The 17866-nt window shown below is 45.9% G+C and overlaps 1 protein-coding gene across 18 annotated transcripts in view; it reads left to right on the top strand.

Annotated features, from left to right (window-relative positions):
* DST (dystonin) overlaps window positions 1-17866 on the top strand; it is a 748258-nt gene that overhangs the window by 57939 nt on the left and 672453 nt on the right. For 17 of the 18 annotated variants that reach the window (XM_068281416.1, XM_068281417.1, XM_068281405.1 and 14 more), the window contains exon 3: window positions 6564-6755. In XM_068281416.1, the coding sequence (XP_068137517.1) occupies window positions 6564-6755 (192 nt within the window). Of the gene's footprint in view, window positions 1-6563; window positions 6756-17368; window positions 17388-17866 lie in introns of those variants that run through there. The other variant, XM_068281413.1, reaches the window with a different exon arrangement.

Genomic DNA, 17866 nt, shown 5'->3' with positions numbered 1-17866 from the left:
TAATACCCAGCACCGGCTGTCAAATGGCCTAGGTACGCCACTGGTGTGAGTGAGTGTGAGTGTGTGTGTGTGTGTGTGTTGTGTGTGTGTGTGTGTGTGTGTGTGTGTGTGTGTGTGTGTGTGTGTGTGTAGGGGCTGGAGGAGGGTGGTACTACTCAACTGTGAACAGGTAGAGCAGGTGGCTTTCTTTGTTCTGCAACAATTATATTCTTTAAGAATGCCATTGTATGCATAGTTAGCTTAAAATAATATTCTCTTAAATGCGTAATAACTGAGGCTTCAAGTTGTCAGGAGATTATGAAGATGTTATCTGTGCAAACAACTGTGTGGCCTATTTTATCTATACATTATATCTATCTGCTTCCTCATTCCTGCCTCTCAGGTTACTGGCACCACAACGCTTTACCTTATGAACCTCTGCAATTACTATCTATAGCTACTTTATTATATTACAGTGTATCTTTGATTAACAAACACATTCCTGCAAGTGTTTCTGTCCACAAAACGCCAATATTGCTTCAAAAACTATAATATGACTGGATTCCAGTGGATCACTTGCTCAGTCTATGTGAAGTGCAATGCCCTCTTCATACCAGTGGAACAGCATTTCAAGTCACCATAAATATCAAGACATTAGAAGGGAGTTTCATAAAGGGAACCTGAACTGAGTAAAATTATTTAATATAAACACATGGAGCTCGATTCACAAAGCGGTGCTAACCCAGTTAGAGACTTTAGGCGTGATAACCATTGCACCATGCTGGTGAAAAGCCAGTTTAGGCGTGATACGTTTAGGTGTAATAAGTTTAGGTGTGATAAGTTTAGGCGTGATAAGTTTAGATAAGTGTAGATAGCGTGCAAAGTCCCGCACGCAAAGCAGCGCCATCTATGCGAAGTGCACCAGATTTTGCTAGCGCAAAACTTTTGATCAGCTGTGCACTGCGGTGCTAACGCAGTTGGTGCTTAAACTTATCATGCCTAAACTTATCACACCTAAACTTATCATGCTTAAACTTATCACACCTAAACTTATCACACCTAAACTTATCATGCCTAAACTGAGTTTAGGCGTGATAAAGGGCTTTTCACCAGGGTGCTAACTGTTAGCACCGCTTTGTGAATCAGGCCAATGATGTAGCTGCAAATGAATATTACATACTTACCTCACTGTCAGTTCCTCTCAGAAGCTAACCATTTTCTTCTTACAGCGATCCCTTCCAATTCTGACAATATTTTGTCAGAACTGAAATACACCAGTTGCTGTCTGTTATATATCAGCTGCTGTCAGTTATAACTGAATGTGCAAGGTAATGTCCATATTTCCCTATGACTTGTGTATGTATATTTTGACTTTTAATTTTCAGTTCAGGTTCTCTTTTAAGGCCCCTTTTCGACGAGCAGTTGATAGGCAGTGAAAAGCCTCTCAAACTCTCTCAACTGCTTGCTGCTGCCGGGCAACTGCTTGTTTGTAAATAAATATATAAGAATTGAATGTATAGTAGGGTGAGGTGAAAATGCAGGTACCAGCACTAGTATAAATAACAAAAAGAAAAAAAGAAGAGATCCAAGACAAACCAGTATTAGCTGCTCAAACTGCAATATTTATTGACATAGTCAAAATACCAATCACCCAGGAAAATAGAGAAAATGACAGTTAATAACTGGCACCAATATTGTAAAAATTTATATGCATGAGCTGCCATAGAGGTAAGCATAAAATCTCTTCATGAATGTGTATTAGCCATAAAGGCTGTGAACATCGGTCAGCGTTTGCGTTAACAATTTCACAGTAAGTTCAATCACAGTGATCAAATCTGCTGTGTATCGGCAGGAAGTCGACCCACATTCTTATTTCCAATGTGTTATTCAGATACTACTGATGCTAAACTAATCAGCAAGACGTCAGACAGCTTGTATTGTTCAAAAGAAAATCAATATGGCAGCCTCCATATCCCACTTCAGGTTTGCTGTAAAGTGAAACTCTAGTCTTGTTGAAAAAACACAGGTGTTCTGTGTATATTCTAAGGACTTTATTGCAGGTTATTGCACTTGATGAAGACCAATACTAATTGGGAAGATCTTCCTGTTATAGTTGCTTGATCTGTTCCTTTGTAGTATCAAAAAACAACCCATCCTATTAGCACCACTTTTTGTGCAGAATTTTTAAAGAAACACTCTAGAAGATCAAAACCCTATTGCACAAGATGCCATCTGAGATATGACTTCAACCCATTAAGGCCTGTTTATGCTGAGTCCGGTGTAGTGCAGCAGCACCGAATGGATGTGCAGGGCAAGCCAATGCATGTGGATGACAAATGCATTGCAACGCAACGTGTTGTAGTGCTTGGCATACAATGCACATTGTATGCATTATTACGCAATGCCATTGTCATAAATTGTGTGCTGTGCATCTGCACTAGGCTAGCGCTGTGTTATGATGCATGATTTGGTATAAACAGGCTGTCAAAAAAATGAGGCTACATTCACAGTGGGAAGTTGTGTTGCATTCCCTGTAATAACAGGAATGCAACTGAGGGGAAAAGTCACATCATACATGCAGTGTAACACCTACAATGAAGCATACAATACACAGAAAGTCTGCTTCATTGCAACTGTTAAAGTGCATGTTATACGACACTGCATGCATCATGTTATTCTTACATGTTATGCCAACACATTCCGTTGCCCCACACTGCTTATGTGTCAATGTGAATGTTCCATTACAATAAAAGTGCATCACATTAGCAATGTTATTGCAGGTAGTCTCTGGTTAACCAACGAGATAGGGACTGTCGATTCATTCTTAAAGTGTACCAGAGCTCTAACATTAAAAAGATTTTATACACACTTGGGGCTTCCTCCAGCCCTATCCGCTCACTCCGATCACTCCCACGCTGCCGTCCTCCGCTGCCCGCAGCTTCGGGAACCGGGTCCCCGCCACTTCCGTCAGTCGGAGCCAGTGTGGCGTAAGAGAAGTGCACCCTCAATGTATCCAGCAGCTGCTGAAGAGATACGCAAAGAGCACACTTCTCCTGTGTAGCTGGCCGCAACTGACGTCAGGGATGGGACCCGGTTCCCGAAGCTGCGGGCAGAGTGGGAGCTATCGGAGCGGATGGGGCCGGAGGAAGCCCCAGGTATGTATAAAATATTTTTAATGTTAGAGCTCTGAGGCCCTTTAACCTGAATCTGTTATTAAAGGGATACTGTAGGGGGGTCGGGGGAAAATGAGCTGAACTTAACTGGGGCTTCTAATGGTCCCCCGCAGACATCCTGTGTTGGCGCAGCCACTCCCCAATGCTACGGCCCCGCCTCTGGTTCACTTCTGGAATTTCTGACTTTAAAGTCAGAAAACCACTGCGCCTGCGTTGCCATGTCCTCACTCCCGCTGATGTCACCAGGAGTGTACTGCGCAGACACAGACCATACTGGGCCTGCGCTGTGCGCTCTTGATGACATCAGCGGGATCGAGGACACGGCAACGCAGGCGCAGTGGTTTTCTGACTTTAAAGTCAGAAATTCCAGAAGTGAACCGGAGGCGGGGCCGGAGCATCGGTGAGTGGCTGCACCAACACAGGATATCTGCGGGGGACTGTTAGAAGCCCCGGGTAAGTTCAGCTCATTTTCCCCCGACCCCCTACAGTATCCCTTTAAGCTGTAATTCTATGCAACCTCTGTCCTCTGTGCATCCAGTGCCCCCTCCCCCCGTGTCACCTCTGTCCCTTGCGCCTCCAGTGCCCCCTCCCCCCGTGTCACCTCTGCTCCCCTGTGCCTCCAGTGCCCTCTCCCCCCGTGTCGCCTCTGCTCCCCTGTGCCTCCAGTGCCCCCTCCCCCCGTGTCACCTCTGCTCCCCTGTGCCTCCAGTGCCCCCTCCCCCCGTGTCACCTCTGCTCCCCTGTGCCTCCAGTGCCCCCTCCCCCCCCCCGTGTCACCTCTGCTCCCCTGTGCCTTCAGTGCCCCCTCCCCCCGTGTCACCTCTGTCCCCTGTGCCTCCTGCGCCCCCCCATGTCACCTCTGTCCCCTGTGCCTCCAGTGCCCCCTCCCCCCGTGTCACCTCTGTCCCCTGTGCCTCCAGTGCCCTCTCCCCCATGTCACCTCTGCTGCCCTGTGCCTCCATTGCACCCCTCTGTGCCTCCTTATCTCCCTACTGTGCCTACTTATGTCCCCTTATGCATCCATGTGTCCATCTGTGCCACTGTGTGTCCATCTGTGCCATCATATGTCCTCCTTGTGCCAGCACTTGTCCCCTTGGGCTTTAAGTCACCTCTCCGCTGGAGTCCAACACTGTCAGTCTGTGTCTGCTCATCTCTCTTCCTAGTACTGGCACTTTTACATGACGCTGGGCATGCATTGTACGGAAATGCCAGCACTAGGAGGAGAGATGAGTGACGAAGAGTCGGATGGCATTGGACTCCAGTGGGGAAGTAAGTTAAAGCACAGATGTAAGCTGTGTTCCCACTAGTCCGCACATGGAGTTGTGTTTCGAGAAGCGATGGATGGGGTCACACGGGGAGATTACAGCATCGTGAATGGATCAGCAGACCGTTTGTATCGGTGGGTCATTCGTAAGTCTGCCAGTCGTAAGTTTAGGCATACCTATATATTGTCCGATGAAAAGCACCTCTGTGAACATAGGGGTCACAGCTAAAATAGCTGTATATATATACAGGTTTTTGGGCTTTTTTGGCTTTCTAATTTCTGGCTTATGATAAGTGTATAAAGCATCCTCTGTTCTCCATAGGATAGAAGAACAAATGTCAATTTACAAAGTACAGATATAACAGGTAACAAGGCATCATAATGATTTGTTTTGTTGGACAGAGAATTTGCTCACACAAAAAGAGGAAGATAATGTTGGAAAATCAAAGAAAAGAGACAGCAATCAGTTACCCAGCAGCTGATGAGTTAGCACACCTGCTGGATAATTGATCAGTGCAGTGGCGTGCCTACTATAAGGCTGCAGGTGCTCACAGCCCCAGGTGCAGCCATGGCTAGGGGTGCCACTGTGGTGCTCAGTCACTGTGTTCTTATACCTTGGACCTTTTTTCATAGTTTGGACAACATTTGGGAAAATAGCAGCAGGCAGTGCATGGGACTGTACTACCTCCTGCACTAGAGGGAGCACCCCTCCCCCTTCCTGTCCCGTGGGCAATGTGTTTCCTTGCTCTCTACACACAGCATGCAGTGAGTAAATGTGCAGATCAGCAGGGTGAGTGGAGAGAATGATTGCTGTGCTGCAGCTTGGACATTAGCATGGAGAGGTGGCAGGACATGTTTAGTGATTCAGAAGTTGCCTGTTATTAGTAGCCATGTGCACTGGCTGCTATAATACCAGAGTGCCTTGAACTATTAATTATTTATCCTGATCAGAGTAATTAATCGATAATGCAGGGTAGTCTGCTGTTGCAGAAGCCAGTGATACGGGTGATGACAGCTGACTTATGTAGTGAGCAGAGAAGAAAGCGCCAGGCAATTTAGATTAGCTTGATTGCAGGTAATAATGTCTTTTCCCAGCTCTCCCTCCCACCCTGTTGTCTTCCCCCCTGACCCTTTGTGGTGTACACAAAGCTGTACCGTGGATTGGATCATCCCCAGACTGCATTGGCCAAGTATCTATATCCAGACATCCTAGGTAGGACATTCGTTTTTTTTTACGCCGTTGTCAATGCAAAGGTATAGAAACATACACTGAGGCATTAACAGTCAAGAGATGTTAGAGGAGCACAACATAGAGCAAGGGCAAACTAAGGACATGCATTGGGGTCCAGAAATGACATTGGTCATGTTGGAGAAAACCTGTCTGAAAATAACTGTACTTACAGTATATGGGGAAGTGCAGAGAATTATTTTGAAGGCTTCAGGGAGCATGTACATATCATTTTGGTTGATCATACCAGACTTGGCGGTCGATCGACCATCCAACTTGATTATTATAATTGAATTGGAAGAAAAGCGGTGCCATAAAGTGCATGACTGACCGACAATGCGACCAAATTCAAGACGAAAATTGGTTGCATTGTCCATCGTGCATGCTACAAGATGTTGTGCCGACTTGCTCGATCAGGTATGCGGTGGGATCGGCGAGCAAATTCCCGACGAAACTCCCAACGCTGTGCCCCCTAATGTAAATGTCCCCCCGTGCCCCGTGTAAAGTATACATTACCTGTCTGCGGCCTGCGCTTGTCCCTCTGCTGATAAAAATAAAGAATTGATTTTTGATTTTATGCCCAACAGTTACACTTGTCTTTAACCAATATTGGTTTTCTGTTGCCATGGCTAGTTTTGAAATCTATTATTTATTTTATACAATTAGGTTTCATATTCAACTTTGTTGTCATACATTGTAAAATTTGTCTCAAGGGTCACACTAGGCTAACTTGACAAGTAATCTCGGAGGAGATATATGCACAGAATTAGTTCCTGAAAAAGGAATTAGCCATTAACAGTTTTTCTGTGTGACGTTTCCATACCTTTAACCTGGGTGTGAATATGCTCATGTACTGTACTGTGTTATGTATGTGCTTTCATTTTGTAACTTGTATAAAGAGGACACCTATTTTCTTTAGGGATTTAGGCCAAGCCCTCGTCACTTGAGGAGGTACACTCGGGCCCGTGTTGAAGAAACCATTCCACCACAGGAAGTGCATCAGACTGACCAAGAAACAGCTTCACCCCTGAGAAAAAGGAAAATCAAGAGAAGTAGCCGAATCCAGCCAGAGTTTTACCAGTCTATCCAAGTGCCACCCAGTTGTAAACCGGTATGTACACACACAGCACTATGCAGTCCGACATTCATGTAAGGTGGCCACACACGATACAATAAAATTATCAGATTCGATTCGATAACTATCGTTTCTACAGAAAAATCGAAAGCTTTCTTTGAGCAAAAATTCCGATCAGATTTCCTGTTTTTTTTTTTCCGTTTTTTCTTGATCGGGAGTGGCAGCAATGTATGGTCCATTTTTTTTCTAGATTGTATGGTGTGTGGCAGATTGATACTTCAAAATGTAGGGACGCAATTTTTCAGAGTTTTTAATCTTTTTTTTCATAATTGGGTAAAAATTGAACACACATTTGTGGTACATTGGTCAGATTTTTCAAATGTTACAATTACAGTAATCTGAAAAATTGATTGTAAATCTTGAATTGAAAAGAAATGTAAAAAATTGTATGGTGTGGGGCCACATAACCAATAATTGATTGTTGTTATTGTTGAGTGTCATCATTATAAAGGTATAAAATAGGTACATAATACAGAGGTGACAAACAAAGTAAATGACTAATGCAATGTTTATCAAAATAAACTTGTGAGCTTACAAAGGGATAGCGAGGAAAAAAAAAAGGCAAGGGCCTCGATTCATAAACAGCAGTGCGATAAACAAAATCTTGTCGGGAAAATACCGCACTCGGTATTTTCCCGGTCTGTGTGCTAATTCATAAAGATTTCCCCAGCTGCCCTTGGAGGTCGGTAAATTACCGCAGCCCATTGAGCGGTAGAGTAGAGCAGTGTCCCGATTCCCTCTTTGCCCTGCAGAAATGAATCACACAGACGGCTCTCTCTGGCTCTCCCACTGATGACTCAGACATATGAGTCACACAGTCTTTCCCTGCCTGCAGAAATTACTCACACAGACGGCTCTTTCCACTGATGACTCAGACAGATGAGTCACACAGTCTTTCCCTGCCTGCTGAAATGATTCACACAGAGGGCTCTCTGGCTCTCTCCACAGATGAATCAAACAGACATCGGCTCTCTGCACTTTGCATTAATCAGAGCTGTCAGAGCTGTCGGTAACTTGTTAAGACCTCACCAAAGGTGTCGGTAACTACCGCCTGGCTTACCGCTTGTTGAAGGCTTTATGAATTGACATTTGCTGACAATTTACTTACATGTGTTGTCGGTAACTGCAGCCAAGTCGGTACTTTATCTCCCTGGTCGGTAATGTCAGCTTTTCATGCGGTAACAGCCTTTATGAATTGACATTTTGCTAAGTGGTCGGTAAAGTCTGCTGTTTTCAGCATTACCGCATGAGGTAATGCTTTATGAATCGAGGCAAAGGTATTGATTTAGGCCTCTTTCCCAGAAAATTTTCCAATGCAGACTAACGCACAGCAATGCAAAGTCTGTGTGACATTCACAGTGCACACGTTGTGTTGTGTGTAACATGTAGCAATATTTAGAAAGTGCTGTATGCTGTGCGTTTAGCAATAAATTTGCTGCGTTATGTGTGTTGCACATGCTCAGTAATGTTTTTTGGTTTTTTTTAAATGTAATGCATGCGCTGTTTTCGTTCCATCAGTATGCAACGAAAACAGTGCACCAAGAGACACATAACGTAGTGCAAAATAACGTCCAATTTTATAACCTACATGTGCTGCGTTAGGGGCACGTTGTGCAACCTTAACATCGCATCAAACCCAACGTCTTAGTGTGAAAGAGCCCTAAAGGAGTTATCAGGCAATTACAGTTAAAATGAGGGCTACTTACCCGGGTCTTTGTCCAGCCCCGAGCTTCCAGCATGTCCCTTGCTGCAGCTCTCCCTGCAGCCGTTCGCCGCCTCTGCCTCCCGGTCCGCGGTGATGACGTCAGGCCGACCTCCAGGTCGGCCTGTACTGCGCCTGCGTGAGTGGCGCTGTCAACCACGTGGACCAGAGCGTACTGCGCAGGCGCAGAACTACTGCGCGGTACGATCCGGTCCATGTGGCGGTGATTGACAGCGCAGTACGCGCAGGCGCAGTACAGGCCGACCTGGAGGTCGGCCTGACGTCATCACCGCGGACTGGGAGGCAGAGGCGGGGAATGGCTGCGGGGAGAGCTGCGGCTAGGGACGTGCTGGGAGCTTGGGGCTGGACAAAGCCCCGGGTAAGTAGCCCTTATTTTAACTGTAATTGCCTGATAACTCCTTTAAATTGTGCATCTTGAGGTATTGAGTTCCTCAGTTAGATTCTACAAAAAAACACCTTACTTAGAATCTATGCTTTCTAAAAAGGCTGTGTTTAAAGTGTAACTGTCAGGCATAAAATCAAAAATCAATTATTTATTTTTATCTGGTAAACAAGTAATAAGGATGCTAACCAGGCAATCATAAAGTTAAAATTACTATTACTTTTCTTGTTGATACTGTAAATGATCATTCCCTAGTTTGCCTGACTCTTATTTGGTACACACAAAATTTGGTACACAAAAGGAAGTTACAGGGCATGCTGGGTTGTCGTTTTCCGCTCCTCTATTTCCCCTCAGACTTAACTTATGCAGCCTGATTGGCTGAAGCCCCTTTCCCTTCTGTTTTCCCCTCCCACACCTCTGTTCCTCTCTGATTTTTTTTTCTCTTTTTTTACTGTAGAAAAATCACTAAAATCAAACCGTGGACAGTGCAATACATATGTTATGTAAGTAGAGCTAGTAAGTAGAGTAGTATTTATCTACTTACCGTATATATGTTTTTTTTCCTGAGATAGTATGGCTGACAGCTCCTCTTTAAACCACTTAAACTGAATCTAAAGTAAATAAAGCCAGTTTAACTTACCTGAGGCTTCTACCAGCCCCCTGCAGCCTCCCTGTGCCCGCGCCATCACTGAGGGATCCTCCAGTCCCTAACAGCACCCCTCTTTAGACTGGGCGTCACAGCGAGTGGATGGCAACTGCGCATGTGTGGCCCCAGCCGTGCGCATCTTTGATTGCCCTCCCGTCGTCAGAAGTGTTGTGCACATGCATAGTATATTTTCCCATACGGTGCATGCGCAGAGCACTCCCATCCGCAGGAGCACAATCAGGAAGTGCGCGGACCAGAGCTACGCATGCAGAAGAAAGAGGGGTGCTGCGGCAGACTGAAGGATCCCTCTGTGACGGTGCAGGCACAAGGCAGCTGCAAGGACCCGATAGAAACCCCAGGCAAACTGTTTGGCGTGGTGCAGCAGTGTCCCTGTCCAAGTGACCCAAAAGCATATAAGGTTCATTTGTACATGCCACTGGGGTGGGAAACAGAGACACAGTTGAACAAGAAAATGCAGGAGTTGTGGTTGTGCTGATCAGATAGAGTAGGGATTGTATGCAGCAGTGAGATTCCTGCGCATGCGTGGTTCAGTCTTAGAGAACCACGCATATACAGGACTCTTACGCTGGCCGGCGTGATGATGCCCAGCGTGGGGCGTGCTCGGGCGACTTTAGCTGAAGTTGCCGGATTACCGAAGCCGGGACCAGGACCACGGAAGGGACCAGGAAGACGCCGGGGGACCTTGCAGGCTAAGGTGGGCTGGAGGAAGTCCCAGGTAAGTGCAAATTTCATTTTTATTCAGAGCTCACAGTCCCTTTAACAGGGGCCCCAACCGTCCCGATTTTGCCGGGACCGTCACGGGTTGGGGGAGGGGTCCCGCTGTCCCGGGATAGCCCCCCTTTGTCCCAGCTAGCAGCAGAGGAGGCAGCGGAGGAAAAAGAAGGATCAAGGCGCCAGCCTCGGCTGTGGTGTGCGGGATGCGGGTCAAGCTTGTCCCTCCGAATGTGCCCCCCAGTGTCCCCCTGTATGGCGAGATACGAGCGCAGCAGAGCGGCAGTCTTACCATCTTCCTCGCATACTGGCATCTCTTGCTTCCAACTACTTCCTGTGACGTCACAGGAAGCGGAGAAGACGAGATGCCCATATGCGAAGAGGAATGGTAAGACTGCCGCTCTGCTGCGCTCGTATCTCGCCATACAGGGGGACACTGGGGGGCACATTCGGAGGGAGGGGGGACAAGCTTGACCCGCATCCCGCACACCACAGCCGCGGCTGGCGCCTTGATCCTTCTTTGTACGGTTTACCTCCACACCCATGGGCACCCTCACCCTTCTCCCCACTATATATATATATATATATATATATATATATATATATACATTTTTGGACTAGGGGTGTGTCAGGGGGTGTGGTTGGGGGCGTGGTCGGGGGCGTGGCTTAAGTGTCCCGGTTTCTAATCTCAAAAAGTTGGGAGGTATGCCTTTAATACTTCTATTAAGGAGCACACTTAGCTACCTAACACTACTATTTAGGGGCCTCACAGGGTGACCCATTACTGCTCACTGGTAGGCACATCTAGCTATTTAATACTACTATTCAACTCTGTGAATGCCCTTGGGCGGCCCAGCCAGAGCCCAGACTTGAATCCAATTGAACATCTCTAGAAAGATCTTAACATGACTGTGCACCAATGCTTCCTATCCAACCTGATGGTGCTTGAGTGGTGCTGCAAAGAGCAATGAGCCAAAAAGGAATAAAGCTGGCAAAGGATAGGTGTGACAAGCTTGTGGCACCATATTCAAAAATACTTGAGGCTGTAATTGTTGCCAAAGGAGAATCAAGTATTGAGCAAAGGCTGCAGGGCCGGGCCGAGGCATAGGCTGGAGAGGCTCCAGCCTCAGGGCGCAGTGTAGGAGGGGGCGCAGAATTCATTCAGCTGTCATTTCTAATTGTGTTTGAAGCAGAAAGAAATAAGAAAAGGGGATACATGGCAGTGACTGCAAGCCAGATAACTAGATATTAAGGTGTTGGGGAGGTTGTGGACCCTGTGGCGCCTCTTAGTCTAATAGCAATCAGTGTGTGACAGCTGGGGTGGCAGGGATGGAGGGGCGCACTTTGGTGTCTCAGCCTTGGGTGCTGGAGGACCTTGTCCCGGCTCTGAAAGGCTGTGACTACTTATTTATGTACATGTGATTTATCAGTTTGGTTTTTTTACTTTGCCAAAACCTCTAGTAAACTTTTAAAAGGTTTGATTCTTTGTTTTAGCAAATGATACAAAGGATGACACACATAGGATAACAAGGTTATACACATAGGACACAGTTATACAAGGCAAACAGGGTACAAAATACATGATCATGCGATTTTGGGCTGGTTAGGTAGGCCCCGTAATACAAGTACAAGTCTGTCGTAGGAAAGGAGCACACGATCATGTAGAATGCACTAGGGAAGGTAGGACCCTGCCAAAAGCTTACAATTTAAGGCTTACAATCAGTTAGCCCTTCAGGCTTTTCACACTTTGTCCTTTGCATCACAGCAGACTGTTAGGGTGCTGGTTGCAGGTTCAGGGGTAGTTGACCTTCCCACTAAGAATGAGGTTTTACCCAGATGCGGATCTAAGTGACCACGGGTCTTCACCAACACCTTCCCTAATGGAGATGCTGGAACACCCCCGCCTGGCGGGGATGTCGGACTTAGCAGCCTAGTGCCCACCAGGTCGCAACTGGGATCGCCTCACTAGTGGTTGGGAGAACTAACACCACAATGTAGAGATGAGGCTGGAGTATGGTAACAATCCGGAGTCAGGGCAGGCGGCAGGCAGAGAGGTATCCAGGTACAAGCTGAGGTCAGGGCAGGCGGCAGGCAGAGAGGTATCCAGGTACAAGCTGAGGTCAGGGCAGGCGGCAGACAGAGAGGTATCCAGGTACAAGCTGAGGTCAGGGCAGGCGGCAGGCAGAGAGGTATCCAGGTACAAGCTGAGGTCAGGGCAGGCGGCAGGCAGAGAAGTATCCAGGTACAAGCTGAGGTCAGGGCAGGCGGCAGGCAGAGAGGTATCCAGGTACAAGCTGAGGTCAAACCAGAGGAGCGGAGATCAAACAGAGGTCAGGCAAGCCGGGTCGTCAACAGGAAAGCAGGTCAAACAATAATCCTCAGGAGAAGGCGTCCACACTAGCTGTCAGAACGAACAGCACAGAACACTGGCTGGGGGAGGCCTTTTATGGAGGAAATTGGCGCCAAAACTCCCGCGCATGCGCGTACGTGCTCGCGCCTGTGCGCGTCACTTCCGGCGCATACACGTACACGCCCGCGCCTGTACGCGTCACTTCCGGTGCACGCGTAAGACCCTACGCATGCACGCTGCGTTCCACGCATGCGTGCGTAGAACGCCGTGCAACCACGCACAGTCCTGCGCACACCACCACCCAGCGACAAAGCTCCAATACTGGCAGGGTGCGTGCGCGCTGAGAGAGCAGGACGCCGGGACCAAGCCAAAGCGTGAGTATTACACAGACAAAATAATTGCATCGCAATGCAAATGCAATGATAGTCCTATGGGACTATCACACTGACTATTGTGCTGTGTAATGTGATGGGTTTCATCAGGATAACACAGTGGATACAGTGCTTTTACAGAATAATGTGCGTGTTTACATTGTCAGTGAGGCATACTGTCATGGTACTGTATGCTGCACTGTGTGGTTGCACCATTAACATGCAATGTGACTTTTCTGAAACTTTTGGAGCGATTGAAGACTTACTGGATAACAGCGTTCTCTTTATAGTGTGAAAAGAGCCTGAGTCATACTGGCTTCAAAACACGAAGCTCCACAATCGGCAGAGAGACCAGAAGTTAGGCAACCTCATAATAGCTGCAGTTTATCTAAACAGGTTATAAATTGCTTTATATATTTATGAAGCCCTAAAGAACCCAATTGAGCTGTCTGGTATTCTGATTTAATGGACTTAATGGACACATAACTAGAATAAGAATAAAAGGGATTGTTTGGCCTGGACTTTAGTTCTAAAAGTCCTCTGTGATAAGCACTGCCTGTAAGTGTATGATGATGTCAGTCAATGTACTCAGTTCTTGTGGGAAAATCTCAGCAGCTGCTACAGTAAATTGTATCATAATTATGCTGCTATGGCAAGTTGTATCATTACTATGATATACACATATATCAGTAATCCAGTGACAATATTATGAGCTTCTCCAGAATGCATCTATTTACTGAACACACTGGCTGTATAATAACACTGATCCTCATAGTCATTTAATGGTTCCAGCTGATCATTTGGAGGGGGTGGGGGGTAAACTTGCATTTTCTAGTACCGTAAGTTGTTGTCAGATGTAAAACAATCAACATCATATATTAACTGTCAGACCAATGATACATGCTCTGTTCCTCTTCTAACAGACAGGTTCTCTTTTTCCACTGTTAACATGAAGGCGAGAACTTCTAAGGGGTGCACAGATTAGTTGCTGGAAGAAGAATTTTAAATGTTCTACAGTCCATACTCCATACTTAAATTTTAGGTGTGTTTATCTGGTTGACATTGACAATGCTCATAGTATTATTATTTTATCAACCAATGTCCATGATCACAGGTCACCCAGTATTCATTGTATCTGTGATATTGCCTAAAGCACATTTTGAAAAATAAGCTTTGTAGCTTTGGATAGTTTGCTAAGGAGAAAGAACCTTTTGTTGATATTGTTGTAGTTCTGGTATGAAACAGGAGGAAAGAGGAAAAAGGGCGCCCAAAGCACCATAGAAAGAAGGGTGCCCCAATTCATGGCAATTTTATTGGGTACCTTCTGAGGGGGGGGGGGGGGGAGCAGTTAAGGGTTAGGCACCAGCAGAAAGCAGGAAGAGGGTTTAACCTAAACTCTGGTACATTTTAAAGGTTAGGCACCACAGGAGGGGGGAGGTGAGGGTTGATCATTGGTGGAGAGAGGGTTAAGGGTTAGGCATCAGTAGAGGGAGGGTTCTGTGTGAGAGTAGGGTTAGGTCATAGTAAACTATCAGTAAATCGGAATTAAATAGTAGAATATTGGTAATTTTACCAATATTCTACTAGCAACAACATCTGGGTCCCTTTTTTCCACGCGCCTTTATTACATGTACACGTTCTGGGACCCCAGCATTGAAAATGTCATCACCTCTAGTCAGGACAGGAATTGAGGAACTGTATCCAAGAGTGCAGTCAGATACAGCAATAAATAATAGATTTTTGTAGGGTAGGGAAGAGTTAAAATCTCTGTCTACTTTGTATTGCTGTCTCTCATTCCTGTCTACTGCAGATGGGATGCAATGAGAAGCAAATAATTCCAACCTACTGACAAATTTAATCCATATTGTTTGCAGCTTGGAATGTGGCCATTGAGGCCTCTTTTCCAGGGACTGTTGAGCTGTGTACTCAGCAAGCTGTTACCAGGCAGCAGTGAGCAGTTACCAGGCAGCAGTGAGCAGTTACCAGGCAGCAGTGAGCAGTTGTGAGAGTTTGAGAGGCATTTCACTGCCTATCAACAGTCCATGGAAAAGAGGCCTAACATGCACTAAGGCCTAGTGCACACCAGAGCGGTTCGGCTGCAGTTTGCGATCCGCTTGCGGGTGCGGATCTGCTAGGGTAATGTATTTCAATGGGCTGGTGCACACCAGAGCGGGAGGCGTTTTGCAGAAACGCATACTCCCGGGCTGCTGCAGATTTTGGATTGCGGATGCGTTTCTGCCTCAATGTTAAGTATAGGAAAAACGCAAACCGCTCTGAAAAACAGCACTTCAGAGCGGTTTGCCAGGCGTTTTTGTTACAGTAGCTGTTCAGTAACAGCTTTACTGTAACAATACATGAAATCTACTATACCAAAACCGCTACACAAAACCGCAAAACGCTAGCTGAAACGCTGCAGAAAAATAAGAAAAAGCGTTTCAAAATCTGCTAGCATTTTGCGGATCTGCTAGCGGTTTTTGGTGTTTACCGGCCCTAACTGCTGATTGTGATTGACCCAGTTCTAAGCTGCATATCACAAATTCCAGTGGAAATCGCAGCAACAGGAAGTGAAGGGAAATCTCTCTACTGGGGTCACAGGCAGTAATAGGCCAGAAGTCTCTAGGTCATTTTCACACTGTTAAAAACTAAAAAAAAAATGTAAACAAATTAACTGGGGCACATGTAACTAGGGCACATAATTTTAATATGTCTCATTATGACCTATACATTTAAATGGAATAATATGTAATGATGTGGAAATGAACTGTGGCTCATAAATTTCCTTTACTGTTACTGGGGGCACATGAGGGACTGCACATAAGGATTACATAAGGAGTAAAACATAGAGCTGCACATAGGAGGTGCTTTTAAAATGGAAATATATACACATTTGTATGGACACAGCCACAAATAACTGCGTAGGGAGGGTCATATGGAAACACCCTCAGTTTTGCCACTCCCCCATCGAGCTTAAGCTCCGTACTCACCACCCGACGGTTCCAGTGATGTCCCCTTGATGATGGTCATCGCAACGCTACACATCGGGTGCAAACAAGACTTTAGGTGATCGCGGTACTTTGCGCGGAAGTTGTCGGGGATCTTAGCGATCCGATCCACTGTGTCAGTCGTAATTGCGGCACGATGCTAAGCGACATTCAGGTGGTTGCGCACCTATACCCACGTCGCCATATTGCGGAAATTATTGCTCGGCACTCAAAAAATCGTTGGCCGTCTGGAAATTCGCAATGTGGGTGCATAGCGCGCGCTCTCCTGCAATCCTCATAGAAAGCCATTCAACCAATCGGTGTGGAGTGGTCCTGGGGCTGCCGCAGCGTTCACGCCAATCGGCGTGGATCGGTCGGCAACAGGTTAATGATCTTATCTTACTGAAGGTGTACTCCCTGCTGTCCAGTCAGTGCCTGAGCTGCCTCATGGCTCCACATTCTGCAGCATAATGCTAGGTACACACTTTTCATTTTTTCGTTTGATAGATTGATCATTTCGGTCATGTCCGATATTACTTTCAATCATTTTACTGCTCGATTTCTCATAGAAGTGAATAGAAATTGATAAGAAAAGATAAGAGAATTGAGCGGGAAAATGAATCAAAAATCGATCGAACGGCAGAATCGAAGGAAAAAACTTAACGTGTGTACCCAGCATTACTCATTGATTTGATCACATGATCACCCCATCGTGACCAATGATTTTAGCAGAACAGTGGATAGGCCTTAGGAGGCACAGGCTGTGATTAAAGGGAAGGTAGAGCATCAGTGCCATTAATCTGCACTGGCTGAATAACCTAGAATCAGTGGAGTAGCAATAGGAGATGTGACAGCACTAGCCTCTCCCAGCCCTCTAGACCCCTACTTCATAAGCAGTATTAGCTCTTCATTGGTACTATAGTTGTAATGATTACCACTATATGTGCTCTGCATAGATGTAAAACTTGCACTGGGGTCCATAGCTCCTTAGCTACACCACTGGCTAGAGTGCAGATCATTTACAGAGTTTGAATTCGAACCTCTGTGGCCTCCATAAACAGTGCTTTACCTATACTGTATACAGTTTGGTAGGTGTTTTGAGGTAAAAAAATGGTTGGAAATTAGTTACATAAATATGCAGGGTGATTGTGTATTTAGCTATTGTTGTGGAGTTCCTCTATAGATGTACTTTTCTAGATTTACCTCTAGGCCACTATATTCTCTCTACTAATCAGTGCTATGCATTGCACCATAATTATCTGATAAAGGCATAAAGAGATATACAATACCTGTACTTCTGTGCCATTGTACCACTGTGGTTCCTGTTTAACAGGGAGCTATTTCCTGTTCATTGTAATCTACAGTTCTAGAATTTCGTCAGCTTACAATAAAGCACAGTATTCCCCTTACAAGATTTTGCAAGGTATGTGCAAACTTATTAAATTACAGGTTTAAATTTCCTCTGATAAATGTATTTTTTATTACTAAGATCATATGTAGGACTGTACTACAGTATGTATATCATGATTATGAAGATCAGATGTATTGGAACACCTTGGGCAGCACTTATCAGCAATCGGGATCCTAAGCAGTGTAAGGGCAGGTTCAGACGGGCGTTTTTGTGGCGTTTAACGCAGCATTTCAGACGCAGCGTTTTTTGGGATCTACTGCCATCCCATGCAAGTGAATGGGAGCGTTTAGAGCTGGCTTTTGCAGGCTTTCATGAAAGCCTGGCAGTAGATCCCAGCGTTGCGTCTAGTCTCAAAAGCAACATGCTGCTTTCAGAGGCAGTAAACGTGAGGAAACAATAGCAGAGACCAGAACTGCTAGCCTTGAACGCTTTTCAAAAGCCTTTAAAAGCCAGCTTTTAAACGCTGGCGTTTAAACGCTGGCGTTTGAATG

Source organism: Hyperolius riggenbachi, chromosome 4, assembly GCF_040937935.1.
Source record: "Hyperolius riggenbachi isolate aHypRig1 chromosome 4, aHypRig1.pri, whole genome shotgun sequence".
NCBI lineage: Eukaryota > Metazoa > Chordata > Amphibia > Anura > Hyperoliidae > Hyperolius > Hyperolius riggenbachi.
This window is presented reverse-complemented; position numbering and strand designations above follow the sequence as displayed.